Source organism: Mustela putorius, unplaced genomic scaffold (genome assembly GCF_011764305.1).
Source record: "Mustela putorius furo isolate JIRA1106 unplaced genomic scaffold, ASM1176430v1.1 tig00003898_pilon_pilon_pilon, whole genome shotgun sequence".
Lineage (NCBI taxonomy): Eukaryota > Metazoa > Chordata > Mammalia > Carnivora > Mustelidae > Mustela > Mustela putorius.
Window position 1 is genome coordinate 31,339,219 of NW_025422047.1, and position 20,181 is coordinate 31,359,399.

Sequence of the window (20,181 nt, forward strand, 5' to 3'; positions counted from 1 at the left end):
TAATTTGCTTATGCAAGTAAATAAAGATTCTAAATTTTAACTGTTGAACTTGCAATGACAATCTGGGAATCAGCTTGTTAAGTCTGGGTCTTTGGTACATACAAGAAACACAACATATATCTAAAGAAGGGGGTTTCTACTTTAACTTAGAATTCCAAAGAATAGTTTGTCCCAAACAGCCCCCCCCCCTTTTTTGGTATTAAAAATTCTATCAACATACTAGGCTCACTGAAAACAATTTGTGAATGTTGCTAAGGACTCTCTTTGGTTGAGAACCAGACATTTTTACCTTAAAAGATCAGTAGGGGGGCACCTGGCTGATTCAGTCAGTAGAGCATGCAACTCAGTCTCAGGGTTCAGTTCCAGCCCCATGTTGGGGGTGGAGCCTCTTAAGAAAAAGTTCAGTAGTGTAAGCTGAGCTATAGAAAGCCTTCTTTCTGAAAAATTTTTGCAATACATGGGGAGCCAGGGTGGTTCTGTGAGTTAGGTGTCCAATTCTTGATTTCAGCTCTAGTTGTGACTAGTTGTGGACTGAGCTCTAGTTGTGACTAGTTGCGGACTGAGCCCAGAGTCTAGCTCCCCACTCTGTGACTAGTTGAGAGCTAGACTCTGAGCTCTAGTTGTGACTAGTTGTGGACTGAGCCCAGAGTCTAGCTCCCCACTCTGTGCAGAGTCTGCTTGAGATTCTCTTTTGCTTCCCACTCCCCCGCTTTGTGCGCATACGTTTGCTCTCTCTCTCAAATAAACCTTAAAAAAGAAAAAAGTTCTAATAATAAAAATTTGATTAATGGGGCGCCTGGGTGGCTCAGTGGGTTAAGCCACTGCCTTCGGCTCAGGTCATGATCTCAGGGTCCTGGGATCGAGTCCCATATTGGGCTCTCTGCTCAGCGGGGAGCCTGCTTCCCTCTCTCTCTCTCCTTGCCTCTCTACCTACTTGTGATCTCTCTCTGTCAAATAAATAAATAAATAAAATCTTTAAAAAAAATTTGATTAATGTACATTGCTGAAAGTTCTATACCATCTTTACACTTAAATAAGAAGAATTTCTCCTTTAATCTTTTTCTACAAATTTATATTTTTTTCTCTCTGTCTTCAAATTTCTAGTCAACTCTTTCCCAAAACTTCTCTTTGATTAATCCCACCTGGATGGAGTCACTAACATTCAAGCATGTATGTTTAAATAAAACTATATTTGGCCCTCAGTTAAATCTTTTATGTTCATCCTATCTTCTCAATATATTTAGTATTTCTCTGTCTTCAATATTAATGCAGTTTAATTATGATTCACTAATACCATTTAGGCCAGCAATAGTAAAAAAAGAACCCAAAGACTTAGAAGTTCATTTTCTTATTTCCACTTCTAATATATACTGAGTGCCTACTTTCTATATTATAGGTTTTGATACTAATTTTCTCTTACCTCATTACAGTAAAGTGCTTAAAAGCTCCACCAATGAAACATAGAAAGCTACAGGGAATATACTTTAACAGCTGAATAATTAAAATCTCTAGTTCGTTGGTTACTACTTAATGCCAAAACCAATATAGACGAATTCTATACTCTTTATTTTACAGAACAATTCTAAAAACAATATTGAACTGTTATCTCTTATGCTTCTTAATTAGGTAACATTTTGTAAATTTTAAATCTAAGTAGTATGGGGATAATATTTGGGAAAATCTGGCCATAATTGAAACTCTTTGGTACAAATCCAATTCTGCTATTTCACTGATTCATTTTTATTACTTTATTTTATTTTTTTTAAGATTTTATTTATTTGTCACAGAGAGAGACAGCGAGAGAGGGAACCCAGCAAGGGGAGTAGGAGAGGGAGAAGCAGGCCTCCCGCTAAGCAGGGAGCCTGATGTGGGGCTCCATCCCAGGACCCTAGAATCATGACCAGAGCTGAAGGCAGACAGTTAATGACTGAACAACCCAGGTGTCCCTATTTTACTGATTTAAACTGCAGTGGGGAAAAAGGTCTGTCAGTCAAGGGTCAGAGATTAGAGAGAGAGAGAGAGAGAGCACACACAATGGGGGGGGCGGGTGCAGAAGGATGGGGAGAAGCAGAATCCCCGAGAAGGGAACCAGACATGGAGCTCACTCCAGGACCCCGAGCTGAAGGCAGATGCTTAACTAACTGAGCCACACAGGCATCCAGGTCACAGATTATTTGGAAAAAATGTAGCTTTTTTATTTTCAAAGGGAAAATTCACATAGGACTAGTAAAAGAAGTAACTTTCTGAAGGAAAAGTTGCTTTTTCTCAGGAAAAGCAAGTAAGCTTTTTAGGAACCAATATTTTAATCAATTTATGCAAAACCAATTAGAAATGCCCATCTATGTATTTTGATATAAGAAGATACCCAAACATTATTAAGTGAAAAAGCTGCTTGCTATTTTTTTAACTCTAGCATAGTATAGAAAAAAGAACAATATTTTATATTTTTTAATGTACTAATTTTTTGAAAATGGTTATCTCTGAAATGAGCATTTGGAAAATGCACTCTAGGCCTTCAATTTTCATAATTTTCTTTGATATATATGAACCCTTATAGAAAAAAACAGATTTTAATTAACTATAAACTTTAGTCTTAATAAACACAGCACATAATTTTATTGTTAATGCAAAGACTTTAGTTTTTTAGAGCAGTTTTAAGATTCATAGCAAAACTGAGAGGAAGATCTAGAGACTTCCTGTATACCTCTTGCTGCCCTACATTCACAGCCTCTAATCAATAGCCCCCCACCAGAGGTGATTTGTTACAACTCATGAGTCCACACTGAGACATCATCATTACTCGAATTCTATAGCTTATGTGACAGTTCACTCCTGGTGTGTTCCACTATGGGTTTGGACAAATGTATAATGACATGTATCCATCACTATAGTGTACACAGTATTTTCACTGCCTTAAACACCTTCTGTGCTCTACCTACTTACATCTCCCCAACTCTACCTCAACTACTGGCAACCACTGATCTTTTTACTGTCTCCATAGTTTTGGCTTTTATAGTTGGAACCATACATATGTACCCTTTTCAGATTGGCTTCTATCACACAGTAATATTCACTTAAGGTTCCTTATGTCTTTTCATGGCTTGATAGCTCATTTCTTTTTAAACCTGAATAATATTCCATTGCCTGGATGTACCAGCTTATTCATCCATTCACCTAGTAAAGGACATTTTGGTTGCTTCCAAATTTTGGAAGTTAGTAATAAAGCTGCTATACACATTCATCTGCAGGTCTTTGTGTGGACATTAAGTTTTCAACTTTTCAGTAATACCAAGGAACATACAACTTTTGGAAAATTCTGAGTTCCCAATCAATATCATGGGAATTGAAATGAAAGCATGTAACATAGTGCCTAGAATACAGGAAAAGGTCAATAAATGCTACGATACTTTTAATTCTGCAATGTCCTCTAATGCTACCAAATTAAATACTAAGCCAAGCCAGTATACTTAACCATCAACAGTAGGTAATGGTTATTCCATCTCCTTCTTTCCTATCAGGTGCCACTTCTTGGTGTCAGTATACCTACTTTTTTAGCGGTACCTCTTCATATCTGTTGCTTCATATCTCCTCTGAACTCCAAGAATATCTTGACTGTGCCTATAAAATGTCTGAAAACAAGCTGCCCAAAGCCCATTTTAATTTAAAAAAATTACCAAATACACAATTATATTGATTCAGTTTTTCAGATTCTCTCAAATTCCAACCCTATCCTTCAACGGAGAGAGAACTCAACAATCCCAAATGTGTATTTGTGGTGTGATTCCCACCTTCTTTTTCCTGATTTTATTCTCCAGTTCCAGGCGTGGGTTGAGGGTGGGCTGAGCAGGGAGTAAGAATGGGTTTATCATGTGAGCACTGAGTTCTAGGTCACCATACTCCCAACCTTTCACTAAACAATGATGTTAAAAAGAAGATCAAGTTACTGAAACTTAGATGCCTTAAAATTGTTTGTGCAGCAGGGCGCCTGGGTGGCTCAGATGATTAGGTTATCTGCCCTTGGCTCAGGTCATGATCCCAGAGTCCTGTGATCGAGCCCCGCACTGGGCTACCCCTCTCTCCTACTTGTGCTCTCTCGTTCTGTCAAATAAATAAATAAAATCTTAAAAACAAAAACAAAAACAAAAACCTTCTATTGCAGCATTTTTTAGACCATGTACAAAAGTGGGATGACCATCTTCAAAAATAAAACAACTATGTCTTTCTTAGTGAAATTGTTAACTATGGGGTTTCTTTTCATAGCTACAATAGAGAAATTTGATTCTTAGTTAAAGTGGCCCAAGCAGTTATTGTAGTCACTTTACTACTGAGATCTCTCAAAAAACAAAAGCAATCCGTCCAACTGCATGGCCTCACTACATACATTCAGATACTAACAAGGCACCTATATCAAATGCAATATTATAGAATACAGTTTAAAAAAATTCGCCTTCATTGTCTCATTTCATCCTGTGTGTCAAACCTGTAAGGCAGGGGTCCATTTAACAGCTTAAAGAATTTGAATTTACTTGCTCAGAGCAAATAAATGGCAGAATCTGAAACTAAGGAGACAATGATACAGTGTAAGAAATGATTTTGTAAGTCAGCTCTACCTGAGTTTAAATCCTACCACTTACTATTTATAAGACTAAAATGGGAGCTCCATGACTTCTTTTTGTTCACTGCTATATTTCCAGTGTCTAGAACAGTGCAAGTAAATAGCAGGAGATCAGTAATAGATGATAAACATTACCAAAATTCTTTGGATCTGTTTCCTCATCTGTAAATGGAAACAATGAGGTTGTATCTGCTGATATAATGTAATGTAATGTAACATAACATAACATAACGTAATGCAATATAATCCTAGTTTAGTGCTCTTTACATAGACCACTGATTCTCTCACTTCTCCAGTAGGTTCTAAGGAAGTAGCAGAGAACAAATGTCTGCACAACTGACAGGCAAGCTAGGTGGTAATCAGGATGGGGAAGATAAAGAGCTGAACTGTTTCCTCAAGTAGTCAGGTTTTGTCTTTCCTATTCTGCCATAGAAATGACTAAGGATCTTCTAGAACGATCTGTTGGCTGATCTCTTATTTCAAAACAGAAAGTCTTGGTAAGGAGGCAAGCACCTAATCTATACTTATAAAATGCAACAAGAAAGAGGGGAGGAATACCTAATGGTAAATGAGACGGTGAGAAAAAAGTACTGAGGTGGAGAGGATCCAGAGTACCTATACAGACTAATTCACCCTAAGAATGGCATCCACCCCATTTCTCTGTAATTTAGCATGCTCTTTCCAATAAAACTAATTCTGGTGATAAAGTAGTCTTTAGGACCACTGGTAAGTACTACCAGAGATCGAAACAAAAGGTATACACTATTGGTAAGTAGAAACAAAAATTAAAATTAAGGGGAGATGGTACTGCAAATGGTACCATCAAGAAAGTGAAAGGACGGCTCATGGAATGCAAGCAAATAGCTGCAAATCATATAAGGGATTGTACCCCCAAACCACCAAGGACTCTTACAACTCAGTAATAAAAACGATAAATAACCCAATTTAAAAATGGGCAAAGGACCAGAACAAACATTTCTCCAAAGAAGATACGTAAATGATCAATAAGCACATGAAAGGATGCTTAACTTGACATAGTCATTAGGGAAATGCAAATGAAAATGACCACAAGATACCATTCCATAGCCACGAGGATGGCAAAGTAAAAAAGATGAATAGCAAATTGTCCATAGTCAGCACTTGGTGAGGATGTGGAGGAACAGCAACTCTCATCCACCGCAGTGGGAATGTAAAATGGTGCAGTTGCTCTGGAACTCTGGAGGTTCTTCAAACGTTAAACATGGTGTTACCATAAGACTTAGCAATTCTACCTCTAGGTATATACCCAACAGAACCGAAAACATATGTTCACACAAAAACTTGTACATGATTGCCTGTTACAGCATTATTTATAATAGCCAAAATGTGGGAACAACCTAAATGTCTGTCACAGAATGTTGACAGATCCATAAAGTAGAATTTATCAATAAAAAGAAATAAAATCTTGATACATGCTAAAATATCGATAAACTTTAAAACATTAGTCAGTGAAAGAAATGAGACACATGACACTACCAATTACATGATACCAAGAGGCTATAAAAAGTTTTAATGCAAATAAGAAAATATTATGGTAAGTATTAGCCAATCACAAATACTTAAGACTTGAGGAAAGCAATAATAATTTTTAACTTAATGCCATAGATAAAGTCATTTAAAATTTTTGCATATGAAAAATTCATTTTTTCTTGAAGAGCGGGTAAAAGAGAACCCAGTGGAGTATATAAAATCCAGTCCTTGTATTATCAGAGGAACTACTAAAACCCAGTAAGAAATACATGTATATTTAAACTATCAGGTAGCATAATAATGACAAAATAGGTATCTTTAAGGCTTTTTTTTTTAACTTGGAAATAAAGATGCAACTTCCATACAATAGAACTTACTATACAATAAACAAAAAAGAGAAGAAAGGTGGTTCATAAAGCAATGGACTAATGTTCAAGATATTTTAAAAGAAAAGGGTATCAAGCATTAAAAGGGACAGGAGATTGTGTGTGTGCGCACATTCACATATATACACAAATACCTATGTGTATATGTTTCTGGTGGTCTGTATAGACATAAGCTTTGGAAAAATATACTAACATTATTAGGGCTATCTGTGGGGAGGGTAAGAGAGCAATGGAAGTAGAGAAGGGAAGCCTTCCTCAGTTCACCTTTTTGTGTACTTTTAATTGTGAGTAATGTGAATGTATGTGTAACAAGAGAAAAAATTAGAAGTACTTTACCTTGCACCATTGTTCCTAATGACTTCCACAGTTTCTTCAACAAAATATCGATCCTTGACATACGCAAAAATATCATCACAAATTTCATGTAAGCGTGAACGATGGGTAAGGTTGGTCAAGTATAAAACTGGAATAATTAGTGGTTCTGGAAAACTCTGAAGATTCTGCCTTGCTTTTTTTTCTGACTCCAGTGCTTCCTGATAGGTCAGTCCAGGTCTACCCGTCACAGCACAACTCCACACAAGGCTGTTGCACAGAATGGTTCGCTCAAAAAAGTCACTGATTAAAAAACAAAAACAGAAATCCATTTATTACCTATCATTTCAAAAATTTTACATTAAAAGCTGATAAAGGATTGTGGCTTCACTGCAAAATTTTACATAGAATCATAGAATAAGGAAGGGCTTACTAATTGGTCAACTTACGCATTAATACAAAGCTAACAAAAAGTATATTTAAGCTAGACATTTATATTTTGCAATTTAAAGGTACATTCAGCTAAAATTGGACTTTGATTTCCATCACTTTTGAAATTAGGAGTGAAACTGAAAATAAACTCAACCTTTCTTTTTTCCTCTAATTTTAAAGCTTTTTGTTCCAAAGCAGCCAAAACACTAGGGACAATTTAAGCACTTAACTATGAACTTTAAAAAGCTCTAACATAATAGAGAAAAACTGGCAAATCTAAGCATATAATGATGAGAAAATTTAAGTAAATTACAGTACTTCATATAATGAAAAATCATAGTCATTAAAACAGTATGAAAAGAGTTCTTAAATAACATGCTCACAGGGGAAAAAAAAAACCAACTTTCTAGTTTGATTTCCTCCTGTATTTTTATAAGTAAAAGCTTACCAAAGCAATATATATAATATGGTCCCACTTGAAAGAAAGAAAAAGGAAGGCAGAAAAAGAAAGCTCAAGAAGCATGAAAAGATTTCTAGAATGTTACACAAAAATCAAGGCCAATAGCTAGAGTATGGATGGGCCTGGGGACCATTCTACTGAGTGCTTTTCTGCACTGTTGGAATTTCTTAACATGAACATTTCTTTCTTTTCAAAATTCTATCCAGTCAGTTTTAAAATGCAAGAAATCCATAATATGGAAAGATTTCTAGGGTACACTAAGTAGAGAAAAACCTCAAATCACTGAATATACAATCCCATATTCACTAATTAGAACAAAAAATATGTACTTATACAAATACTATAGACAGATATTCCCTATGGAGAAAGGGAAGGACTGAGAAGGAAGGAAAAGGAAAATTTGTTATCCTAAGTATGTCTAATGTTGCTTGAATTTGTATAATGAGCATGTACTGTATTGTTTTTACAATCAACAAATTTTAGAAAATGTTAGACATACACAAAAAAGGTAATAATGGTTGCCTCTAAGTGGTAAGGTATCGGTAAATATCTTTCCTTCCTCTATACTTTGATGTACTTTAACATAGTTTCATTCGTATATTTGTAGAAAGAACAACAAAAAAAAATGAAATGTATGGAAAAAAAAGAGAAACTAATCATAACCTAATATATGTATATGTGTATATATATATATATATATGAGATCTAAAGAGGTTGATGCATTCGTCAAGTTACATGAATCTAATTCAGTACAATGAAGATCCTTTGAAGTATGTACCTTTTAGTAGAGGTGATAATGGATGTATATCATTAAAATTAAAACTACAAGGTGATCAAAAGATACCTAAAAGATAAGTAAATATCCTTGGGAGATGAAAGGAAGGGACGGAGGAGAGACAGGAAAAAAATGATCAAGAAGTTTTAGAACAGTTTTTTTGAGGAAGTGGTTAGGTTATAAAGGAAAAGTAGGGTTGAAGAAAGGGATACCAGACAGAGAAAAGATGAATGCAATAAGGTTCTTATTAACAAGAAAATTTATGTACGTCAGTGATTGACAACAGATATATATACCCAATAAGTGGCTATCAATGGTGCAGAATAAAATAAATGAATGGATGATCTTGAAAGAAGTCTTAAGTTTTACCGCCTAAAACAGCAGTTCACTTAGAAAGTGTTATAAAAGTTTTAAATTTTTTATTATTGGAACAAACATAACTGTAAGACTTAGCTTAACAAGCCAACACATAACCAGCACATGATGTATGTGAGGTATACTTCTGATAGTTTAAACTATAATACTGTTTAAGAAAAATATATTTCAAATTTAGGTATTTAACATTAACTAGTCTCTAAACCAGTGCTAGCAAACATAGAATGCTATCCACACATATAATTTTAAATTTTCTAATGCCTGCATTAAAAAATTTTTTAAAGAGAAACACTAATTTTCTATATTAATTACTTTTACATATTTGATTTAACCCACTACATTCCCAAATGCTTTATTTCAATATGTGATGAATTTTAAATGCTTCAATATGTAAATATTTTAAATTATTTGGGGGGGGTACTAAGTATTCAAATTCCAGTATGTATCTTACTTTTATTGCCCATCTAACCATCTTAATTCTGATTAGTCATATTTCGAGTTCTTAAAAACCCCTGGGCCAAATAATGGCTCCTGACAGCTCTAATCAAAGTTATTTGGTATTTGGTCACCTAGGGTACTTCACGCCATGTCAGGGAGACAGACTTTATACTGAGTTGCAATAAACACTACTTAGATGTGTTGATGTTGTTCAAAATACCCAAAATCAATGGCACAAGTGCCACAAATCTCCATTAAACGTGTTACTAGGCAGAAAAATAGGATAGTCAGTAACCATTGCTGTACATATGGCTCTCCTTTTACACCCAGGTTCCCAGCTCCTCTTGCAAAGTGTTTGTACTGTGTTTCCCTTGTGTGTATCTACTCTGCAAAGTTGTTATATTATAGCCCTGCTGTGTACAAAGATCTACCCTCAGGGGGAGGCAGACACAGACACTATCATCATGGCCTTTTTAAAGCAAGCAAGCAAGCAAAAATTAAAAAAAAAAAAAAGGCCCAATTCTCCTGATTCATTACCTCCTACCAGCATGGTAGTATCTCTAACATTTTATACCTTCACTTTCTCACACTTCTGTAATTCTGCTCTTCATCCATTTGCCGTACACATTCAAATATATAGGATTCTTCTAATAATAACTCTGGGGGGGTAGGTAACAGTGCCTCCTCAATTTCTATATTATAAGAATTTAAGATCATGAAACTTTTATAAGAAGCACATTTTGCTATTATGAACAAAATTCTTAAAAAACAAAATATTGTTTTGTATGAATATGTTTAGGCCAATATAATTATGTGTCCGATTTATTACTACATTCCTTCAACCATCTTCTTTTCCAGAGATGAGAATACTACTGGCCTGGAGGCCAAATCTAGCCTTCCACCTGTTTCTGTAGTTTTAAATGGAACATAACCGCACCCATTCCTTTAGGTATTGTCTGTAATTGCTTTCTCACTCTGTCCTGTGGAGTTGAGCAGGCGCAGTAGACACCATTGCCTACAAAGTCTAAAATTTTATTTTATCTAGCCCTTTAAGAAATAATTTGAGGACTTCTTCTCTTTATTATTATTTTCTTAAGGAAAAAAATTGTTTCTGAGTTAACAGCTCGACTGCCAGCAAGAACACACCTTTAATTAATATAAAGTCAACCAATACTCTGGTGAACAAACTAAGGGACAAAGGGCAACATACTGTTAACTTATAGGGTCATTTGGAAAACTTAAAAATCTAGTGGAATAAGATTAAGAATGATGTAACATGTAAGAATGATGTGAATAGTTAAAATTCACAACACAGGAAACAACAGATGTTATTAGCAAGTACGAAAGAAAGTGGAACCCTCTTGCATTGTTAGTGGGAAGGGAAACTGGTAAAGCCACTCTGGAGAACAGTATGGAGGTTCCTTAAAAGCTACCCTATGATCATTGCACTACTAGGTATTTACCCAAAGGATAAAAAAATAATGATTTGAAGGGGGGCGCCTGGGTGGCTCAGTTGGTTGGACGACTGCCTTCGGCTCAGGTCATGATCCTGGATTCCTGGGATCGAGTCCCGCATCGGGCTCCCAGCTCCATGGGGAGTCTGCTTCTCTCTCTGACCTTCTCCTCGCTCATGCTCTCTCTCAAAATAAATAAATAAAATATTTATAAAAAAAAAATAATGATTTGAAGGAATACATGACTGATGTTTATAGCAGCCTTAACAATAATAGCCAAATCATGGAACTGATGAATGGCTAAAGAAGATGTTTTATTTATACACACACACACACACAATGGAATATTAGTCATAAAAAGGAATGAAATCTTGCCATTTGCAACAATGTGGATGGAACTAGAGAATACTACGGTAGGCAAAATAAATCAGAGAAAGACAAATACCAAGATTTCACTCACATGTGGAATTTAAGAAACAAAACAAATGAATATAGGGGTTAAAAAAAGACAAGCAAACCATAAAACTAACTCTTAACTATAGAGAACAAACTGAGAGGTTGCTGGAAGGGAGTTGGGGACAGGGCTGGGTTATATGGGTGATGGGTATTAAGCAGGGCACTTGGGCTGAGCACTGGGTGTTGTACCTAAATGATGAATCACTAAACTCTACACTTGAAACTAATATTCATGTTAACTATCTGGAGTTTCAATAAAAACTTGGAACTAAAAAAACCAAACCAAAACCAAAACAGATAAACAAAAAGAATGAAGTGACATAAAAACCAGAAGCTAAATATAATTTAGAAAAGATAAATGCAAAGCGTATTCTCCTTAAGGGCCAAACTTTATCAATTAAACTTAAGAAAGACTCAGCACAATACTGCACAAAAGATCTAAAGGATATAAACAAACTCCTCTGTCCATAACATATTTAGTATAACTGAGAAATGCAGCCACAGGTTAAAAACTAACATAATTTCCGGCCTTAAGCGGCATATAATACCAAGAGATGGGAAAGTATTTTATAAACTTAGAAAAGTAGTAGTTGCTATAAAACAGCATAGAGTGTTCTAATAATATCTACCACTGAGAGTATTACAAAGCAGGAAATTAGGAGATCTTGGGCATGGCAGACTTAACATGCCTTATGTTATTTAGAGAAAAATCAGCTAGATGATTATTACATTTATTCATAAATGGGAAGAAGTCAGATTAATTAAAAATATAATGCTTAGTTTTAAAAAACATTTAATGACATACTACTTTGCACTTGACTCAGTGCTGCCTCAGCTTAGATAATGACATATAAGGCAGGCTCCTAAAATCTGTAGATGACACTGAGGTGGAGGATAGCAATAAAGATTTTTTAAATCTAGAGTCTAAAACCCTAAATAGGTATCAACAAAAGTAAAACATTATAGTAGCTTAACAAAACTCCTAGCTTAATAATAATGAATGTGAAAAAGGCAACTTTTAAGTGAGACTGCAAATTCATACTTCTATGACTTTCTATAGTTTCCTCAGCTTAAAAAGTATTTTTTTAAGCATATTTTATGCTTAGAATGCCCTTTTTCTCCATTCTGTGTCTTGAAAGCTCCATCTTTCAGGACCCAACTCAGATCTTCTCTCCTTATTCGAGGGCTTCCTCAATTCCCCAGCAGTTATCAGCTCCATTTTCTATGGTCCCATTACACAGGCTCCATAGCCCACGTTGATTTATGCCATTGTGTTACGGCATTCTATTCTCACTAGAGGGACAAATTATCTCAGTATCTCCAGACTCTGCAAAGCATAGTGTCAAGGGTAATAAACAAGCATACACTCCACTGGCAGCCCACATTTATTTTTATGTGTATCTAAACAGAGAAAGTACACACATGACTGTGAAGGAGAGGAAAGTGTCTGAATTTCAGCTTACCACTTGTAGAATGTGGTAACCTTTGGGTAAATTACACAACCTTATCGAACCTGGTTCCCCTCTATAAAATGGGGATATCTTCCATAAACAGTTAATATGAAAATTAAATAAGATAATAATAATGTATAGCATATTGCATGTGCACTCAATAAATAGTTATCAATTCTAACTGTTCAGGTACCATATCTGCAAAAAGAGCTAGAAAAATACATAGAATAACCAGTGTGATAGCGGAACAATGTCAGAGGAACTCATGAAAGACTTGAGCATCTTTGAAGAAAAAGTCTGGCATTGGGTAGAAGGGTAGCAAGAGGGATTAACTGCAGAGAGATTACCAATGAACTACCAAAATCCAATCAGGATGGCCCAAGCATAAAATCTTACCAGCTGCTCAGTGGTAGATTGTCTCCAAAGAGAGTTGAAGGTAGGCAGGCTCCTTAGAAATATGACTGATACTTGTATCTCACAAGAGAGAAAGTTTATTTTACCACCTCTTTAATCTGGGCTAGCCTGGAGACGGGCTTTGACCAACATTATACAGAAATGACACTGAGAGACTTCTGCTCTCACTCTTGGAACCCTGAGACCAGCACCTAAAGAAGCCCATGTTAGTCTTTTGAGGATGAAAGACCACATGGTAAGAAAAGCCATCTCGATATTAATATGCCACATTGTACACTTTAAATAGCTTACAAATCTATTGGTAAATTACACTTCAATAAAGGTAGAAAAAAACCCCACATACACATAAAGAAAGAAAAGCCATCCCGGCTGAGCTCCCTGCTGTGTGACTTGAGGCTACCTCTTACTCTATCACAGCCTCAGCCTCGCCTCCAGCTGACCATAGCTAAATGAGTGAGCACACAGGCCAGGAGAAACCACACTAGCATTCTGCAGAAGAGTGAGCAAATAAAACAGATGATTATTTTGAGCTACTAAATTTTAGGATGGCTCGTTATACAGCAACTGGTAAGACATGTTCTGTCTGAAGAAAGAATGTATTAACCCAAAACATGGTAGCCTACTAAGTGGATAAAAAGTAAAGGAAAGGCATTTAGGAATCTCTGTTATACCACCTAAGAAAAAAAGACTCATAGACCCAAATATCAGGACCATGCAGCAGACTTATTCCTAAAGAGGAGCTGAAAACCTAATTTGAAGACACTATCTATGAAGATTATCCAATTTTCCTTAAAAATTCCATGCTCACCAAATGGCCTTCAGGTAATAATTAGACCTCATACATACCTAATTATCAGTAAGAGAACCAGTCTGTGTGAAAGACGTTTTTCCCCACTGTAAACTGATGGCATTCTAGTTTGTATATTTAACACCTTGAGCTTAATCACTGGGGATACAGTAAAGAAGCCAAACGTCTGGGCAGACAAGAGAGTAGTGCCTACCCAAAGATCTAGGCAGCAAGCTTAAACTCAAAGCAGAGTCCTATGTTCCTGGTGCACATTTCTGCAAGCTTCAACAAATACTAGGGAAAATTCTCCATAATATGTACCATGTGGGTAGTAAATAAGAAAATAACCTCCAGAGTCTTAGGTATGTGAATGAAACGTCTGGTGTCACCAAAGGCTAGACAGGTTGTTTTTGACACTGATCTCAGACTTACTCTCTTTAACCCAAATCCAGTTTCCTTATCTGTAAAAGAGGGCTATTGAAAGGACTGAATTAACAAATAAGGAGCTGATGAACCATGAAAATCAGGTTAAACACCTTTCACTAGAAAGCCAGGTTGAAACATAAGCTAGCATATAAGTAATGAGGAGGTTCCTACATTTTGTATGAAAAGTATAACTCACTCAGAGATGGTAAAAACATTCCAATTCCAAGGGTCTAAATGGCTAAAGAAATAAGTTATTTTATTTAGGAAATTAAGTCATTTGGTAATACAACAAGTCACCTTCCTTATCCCACAACTCTAGAATTCCTAGTATTCAGACCTGACTGCTCTGTTTTTTAACAATCCACAGTCCTAAAAACATAAATAAAAACAAAACTGTCAGCTAACCAAATTACAGAATAAATTTTATCTTATCTAAAAGATTAAAGTACATGCTTTATTCTGCTCTCTTTGCCCATGAGCTTAGTTGTGTGTGTGTGTGTGGTTTTGGAGGTGGAGGGGGAATAAAATCTTTTTTAAAGTACAGTTGGACACACAACATTGTTAGTTTCAGGCATACAACTTAGGGATTTGACAAGCTTAAACATTATGCTACATTCACTATAAGTATAGTTACCATCTGTCTCATAACATTGCTCTTACAATATCACTGACTATAGAGTTGAAGGGTTGTGAGCTTAGTATTTTTCTTAACTTTTTTTTTTCCTAGATTCCACATATGAGAGAGATCATTGGTAGTTTTCCTTTCTGTCTGACTTACTTGATTTAGCATAAGGACCACAAGGTCAATCCATGTTGTCCCAAATGGCAAGATTTCAATTTTTTTATGGCTGAGTAATATGCTTTTGTATATATACCACAATTTCTTTATCCATTCATCCACTGATGAAGACTTAGGGTGATGAAGACTTGGTTATTGTATATAATGCTGCAATGAACATGGGGGTGCATATATATTTTCAAATTAGTGGTTTTTAAAATTCGGATAAACACCCAGGAAGAGTTGAGGGATCAATTTGTAGTTCTATCTTTTTTAAGTTTTTGAGGCACTTCCATACTGTCTTCCAGAGTGGCTGCACCAATTTACATTTCCACCCACAGTGCAGAAGAGTTCACTTTTCTCCACATCCTAGGCAGCAACTGTTAACACTCCCTAGTCTTTTTGATAAAAGCCATTCTAACAAGTGTGAGGTGGGATCTCACTGGAGTCCTGATTTGCATTTCCCTGATGATTAAGGTTGTGTAGTCTTCTCATGTACCTGTGAGCCATCTTTATGGATCCTTTAGAAAGATATCTATTCAGATCTTCTGCTCATATTTTAGTCAGATTTTTTTGTTGTTGTTGTTGTTGAGTTGTATGAGTTCTTTATAACTTGAATATTAGCCCCTACTGGATGTATAATTTGCAAATATTTTCTCCCAAGTCAGTAGCTCACCTTTTTATTTTGATGTTTTCCCTTGTTTGCAGAAGCTTTTTAGTTTCACGAAGCCCCACTTGTTTATATTTGTTCTCCTTGCCTTTTTTTTTAGTGTCAGATTTTAAAAAATCACCAATAACTGTATCAAGGAGCTTACCATTTAAGAGTTTTATGGTTTCAGGACTTCTGTTCAAGTCTTTAATTCTTTTGAGTTTATTTTTGTGTATAATACAAAGATATTGGTCCACTTTATTCTTCTATACTTACTTTAGCTTATGCATTTGCCTACAGTTAAAGGGCTATTTTTAACGAGTCTTCTTTACTTAAGAAAAGCAGGTCAAACAAGAGTTAGCAATTAGTTAAAGAGCATGTAGTTCAAACAAACAGAAAAAGGAGTTTGTACTGTATAATCACTAAGGATCCATCCTGGTCACAGTCCCTTTCTCAAAAAATTCAGGGTCTAAGAGAAAATTTGAGGCAACAAATGTACTGCATTACCCTGCAATAATAGCTGATCTTACACTAGATAAAAAGGAGAGATGGTCATTGATGCCTAGGACAAAGGAGAAAGTGTTAGGCTATTATATCAAGCACGATAAAGACAGAAAACTATTTAACAAAAGGTCATGGGCAACTTCTACTAACCAGAGTCAGAGGGAAAAGTTACTTTTCACTGTGTTGCAAAGGGAACAAGGCAGGGAGATGTAGAAAATCTCTTTGAGATTAAGGTAGAAAAGGTTATATTCAAGAAATTAAAACCTGAGCAATTAGGTGAACACAGTAGTCTTCACACCATTACAAAAGACAAATATTCATATAATGCACTTAAAGGGTAATCTTCAAACAAATTCACATAAACCAACTGGTGATTTAATGAATGAGTAAAAACAGAGGTTTCCTTCTCCAGACCTGTGTTAAGGGTCAGATTACCATAATACTAAGGATCACCATATACCATACACTATGAATGCAATTTTGGAAGGATGTCTCTGTAATCATCTAAGAGAGAGAAAGTAATCCAAAATTTAACACAAATGTAAGTCTTCTTCCATTTTTGCCAATTCAAAGTCACAAAAATTAATACCTAAGAACACAATACTAGCAGCTCTGCTTTGTTCAGGGTAAATGATCAAATATCTTTGCTCCCAAACCAAATGCCTTTCCTGAACTGCTTGTAAACTGCAAAAACCCAAATACTTCAGCACAAACAACAAAATAAAAAACCAGCTATTAAAGTAAAAAATCTGTTAATAAGACGACAAAGGGCACAGTTCTGTAATATTAGTGGAAGGTAGTAGGCTTGGAATACGAAAAATCTCTTCCTCTATTTTGGCATTTTAGATATTTCAGATTTCTCCATTATTATATAAATCATCCAGAACCAAAGTATACAAAAAATTTAATTCAAAAAGGACAGCCATATCCTGTTTCCTTCTAAAGCAAGAAAAACCTCTCAAAAAGATAAGATTGCTTATATCAAGGTGGAAAAGTTAAGCCCATTTTCTATTTTGTTGGCATTCTTAAATGCCATTTTAAAAAATTTTTTTGGTATTACCAAGGATTTTAACTTAAAAAAAAAAAAAGAAAAGAAAAGAAAAAGACGTCGTCGTTGTCAAGTTACCTAATCCAAATTCACTTAAGGAGTTACAAGAGTGAACTCTATTTGAGTAACAAAACAAGTCCGTACAGGAGCAGAGTTAAGATGTGCACTCCTATTTAAAAGCACAGTCTGCTGAAAACTTTTCCAGATATAACAAGTTTAGGTGTAACTCCTTCTGTGGAGCTGAAGAAAAAGAAGCCTTACTTTAAAAGCTCAAAGGAACGGACTTCTCTAACGTCACTGCTCCTTTCTCGGACAGGTGCAGACTTTGCGTAAAGCCCTCCCTCGAGCAAGCCCCCACTCAGAAAAAGTGGCTCCTACACACAATTTACTTCGCTGCTCTAACATTTGGTTTCTAAGCCACAAAGGGATTCCTTCCGAGCGGAGACGATAAAGCACAAGAAAAAGGGAGGATCAGGCTGTTTCCCCGATCCACCAATTCAGGTTCTCACTTGGGAGATCCCGTTTCAACACCGATCTCTAAAACACCCCCAGTGCTCGGTGTCACAGGCCAAGGGGATCTCTGGGGACACACCAGGCGAGGCACTGAAAATTTAGCAGCCGAAACTACACACGCGGCAGCTCCGGGATTCTTATCAAAACAATAGCGAGTGGCACATGTCAGGCAGCCCACATGCGCAGCGGGATCAAAAGAGGAGACTGGCTGAGGCTGGAGTTGAACTTGTCTTAACCCCCTCCCCCAACAGCCACCGCCGCCCTTGGGGCCACGCGAAAGTGATAACTAAGGGCGCCCAGTGCCCCGCTCTCTCCGCCTTCTCCTCCCCCCCCACCCCCCGGCACCCCCGCCCGAGCCCGACTTCTTCCTCACCGAGGTCTCCCGGAGGCGGAGACGCTGAGTTCTCCGGGGCCGGGAGTTAGTCACCGACAAGAGGTGGTGACAGAGCACTCAGCTCGCGTCGCACACTGCGAGGCCTAGCCGCACGGGACGAGAGGCCGCCGCGGGAGGCTGTCGCGTCCCGGCCCCCCACCCCCCAGCTCCCACTCCCCGCCCGCCGGGGAGCCCCTTCCTTCCCCGAGTCTCAGCTCCGCTCCCTCCCTTCCTCTCCTCCCCTCCCCTGGGCAGCTCCGACGTCAGGCTCCACTCCCCACCGAGGAGCCCAGCCCTCGTTTCCTGCCCCCCGGGGGCGGGGATTCCCTCTCCGGGCCGGGGGACGGCGGCCCCGTGCCGCTGACCCGAGCGGGGATCCCCTCGGCCGCCGGGCGGGGATCCCGGAACTGGCCCCGGAGTGCGCGTGTGGCCGAGGCGGGGAGGAGCGAGGCGGGGAGTTTCCGCCGCTCGGCGGCCCCGCGGCAGCCGCGGCTGGACGCGGTCCCCACGGCCGAGCGAGGACCCCAGCCCCGTCGGCCCCGGCCCGCTCTCCCCACGCGCGCCACGGCCGGCCGCGCCGCCCAGGGACCCCGCGCCGTCCCCGGGTCGGGCTCGGGGCGGGGCGGGGTGGCGGGGGGAGACGGAGAAACGCGGGCCCGCGGCCAGCCGTCACTTCCAAGTCGCCCCGCCAGAAGCCCCAGGCGAGGAAGAGGAGAGAGACAAAAGGACGCTGGGGAGGGGGTCCCCACCCCGCCCCCCCGCGCCCCCGCGCCCGGCCCGGCCCTTACTCGTAGTGGCGGAAGATCTCGTTGGTGACTTTACAGTAGAAAACTTCCTCGTCCGGCCGCAGGTCTGCGGGCGGCTTCCGTCTCACAAACGGCTTTCGGTGTAGCAGCGGCATCTCCCGTGCGCCCGCGGGCTCACCCGCGCCCTCGGCCGCCCGCGTCGGCCCCGCTTCCCTATCAGAATTGGAGGGAAAGGAGAGCCGGTAAGGTGGGGAGCGCTCGGCGGCGGCGTGGGCCAGTCCGCGCGCCGGGGGGGAGCTCCACCGCCTTTTGTGTGACTGACGCGCCCGCGGCCGCCGCCGGAGCGGAGGTCGTCCCCTGCCGCTCCTGGGGTCTGGAGCCCGCGGGGCCGCCGCCTCTGCCCTCCCGGCGCGCCCCACCTCCGCACGCCCGGCGGCCGGCTCACAATGGGGCCGCACGCCCCGCCGCGGGCGGGCGGTGCGGGAACGGCGGCGGCCCCCTCCCCCAGCGCCGGCTCCCAGCCCGCCGCCGCCGCCGCCGCCTCGGGCTCGCAACGTGCTTGGCGCGCAGCCGGCCGGCCCGACGCCGCGAGAGCTCGCTGCGGGCGGACCCCGGCGCCGCTCCGCTTTGTTCCCCCGCTCGCCTACACTCCCCGCCGGCGCCGGCCGGCTCCCGAGCGACCGCACGGAGCCCCTCACCTGCGAGCACGCCGGCTGCCACTTCTCCACCTTTCCAACTACAAAGGCAGCGCGGGGAGTCCCTGTCCTGCCGGGGGGTCGCCTCTCGCCGGCCCCGCCGCGCCGCCGGCCGCCGCTGCTCCCGCTGCCACGGCCTGGCTCCGCGCGGGGGATCGCGTCCCACCGCCACTTCCCCGCCTCTCGGAGCTCCTGGGAAGTTTCTGATCTACTTTCGGCTCCGAAGGAGGAAGAGCTGCTGGGAGGAGCTTTTCACTTCTCGCTTCTACCTTTTTATTGGCTACTCGATGACTTTTACAGCCTGTCACTGATACAGGAAGAGACGGCGGAGAGCCTGGGAGAGCTACATTATTAATTAATGGAGCAACCCCTTGTGCAGAATCAGAAGCATCCTCCATGTTTGAGATTATCAGCCGAGAGATCTGGGGAAGGCGCTGGGCTTTCGTAAACACATGGCTAACAAAGTAAAGCCTTCATCTTCAAGTCTGGCACCATCGCTGGGCTTCACAGTGGGGAAGGGATTCCAATTAAGACTGAACTTTTATTTTAAAGATGGGAAGGGAAATGAGGAATAAAAAAATAGAA

General features: G+C 39.7%; 1 protein-coding gene across 2 annotated transcripts in view; it reads right to left on the reverse strand.

The window, feature by feature from the left end:
- Positions 1–19,769, reverse strand: part of BAZ1A (bromodomain adjacent to zinc finger domain 1A) — a 98,557-nt gene extending 78,788 nt beyond the window's left edge. The window contains exons 1-3 of one of the 2 annotated variants that reach the window (XM_045067930.1): positions 19,600–19,769; positions 18,944–19,114; positions 6,847–7,125 (exon numbers count right to left, since the gene is read on the reverse strand). In XM_045067930.1, coding sequence (XP_044923865.1) covers positions 6,847–7,125; positions 18,944–19,056 — 392 coding nt within the window. In that variant the 5' untranslated portion in view covers positions 19,057–19,114; positions 19,600–19,769. Of the gene's footprint in view, positions 1–6,846; positions 7,126–18,943; positions 19,115–19,599 lie in introns of those variants that run through there. The other variant, XM_045067929.1, reaches the window with a different exon arrangement.
- Positions 19,770–20,181: the final 412 nt, after the last annotated feature.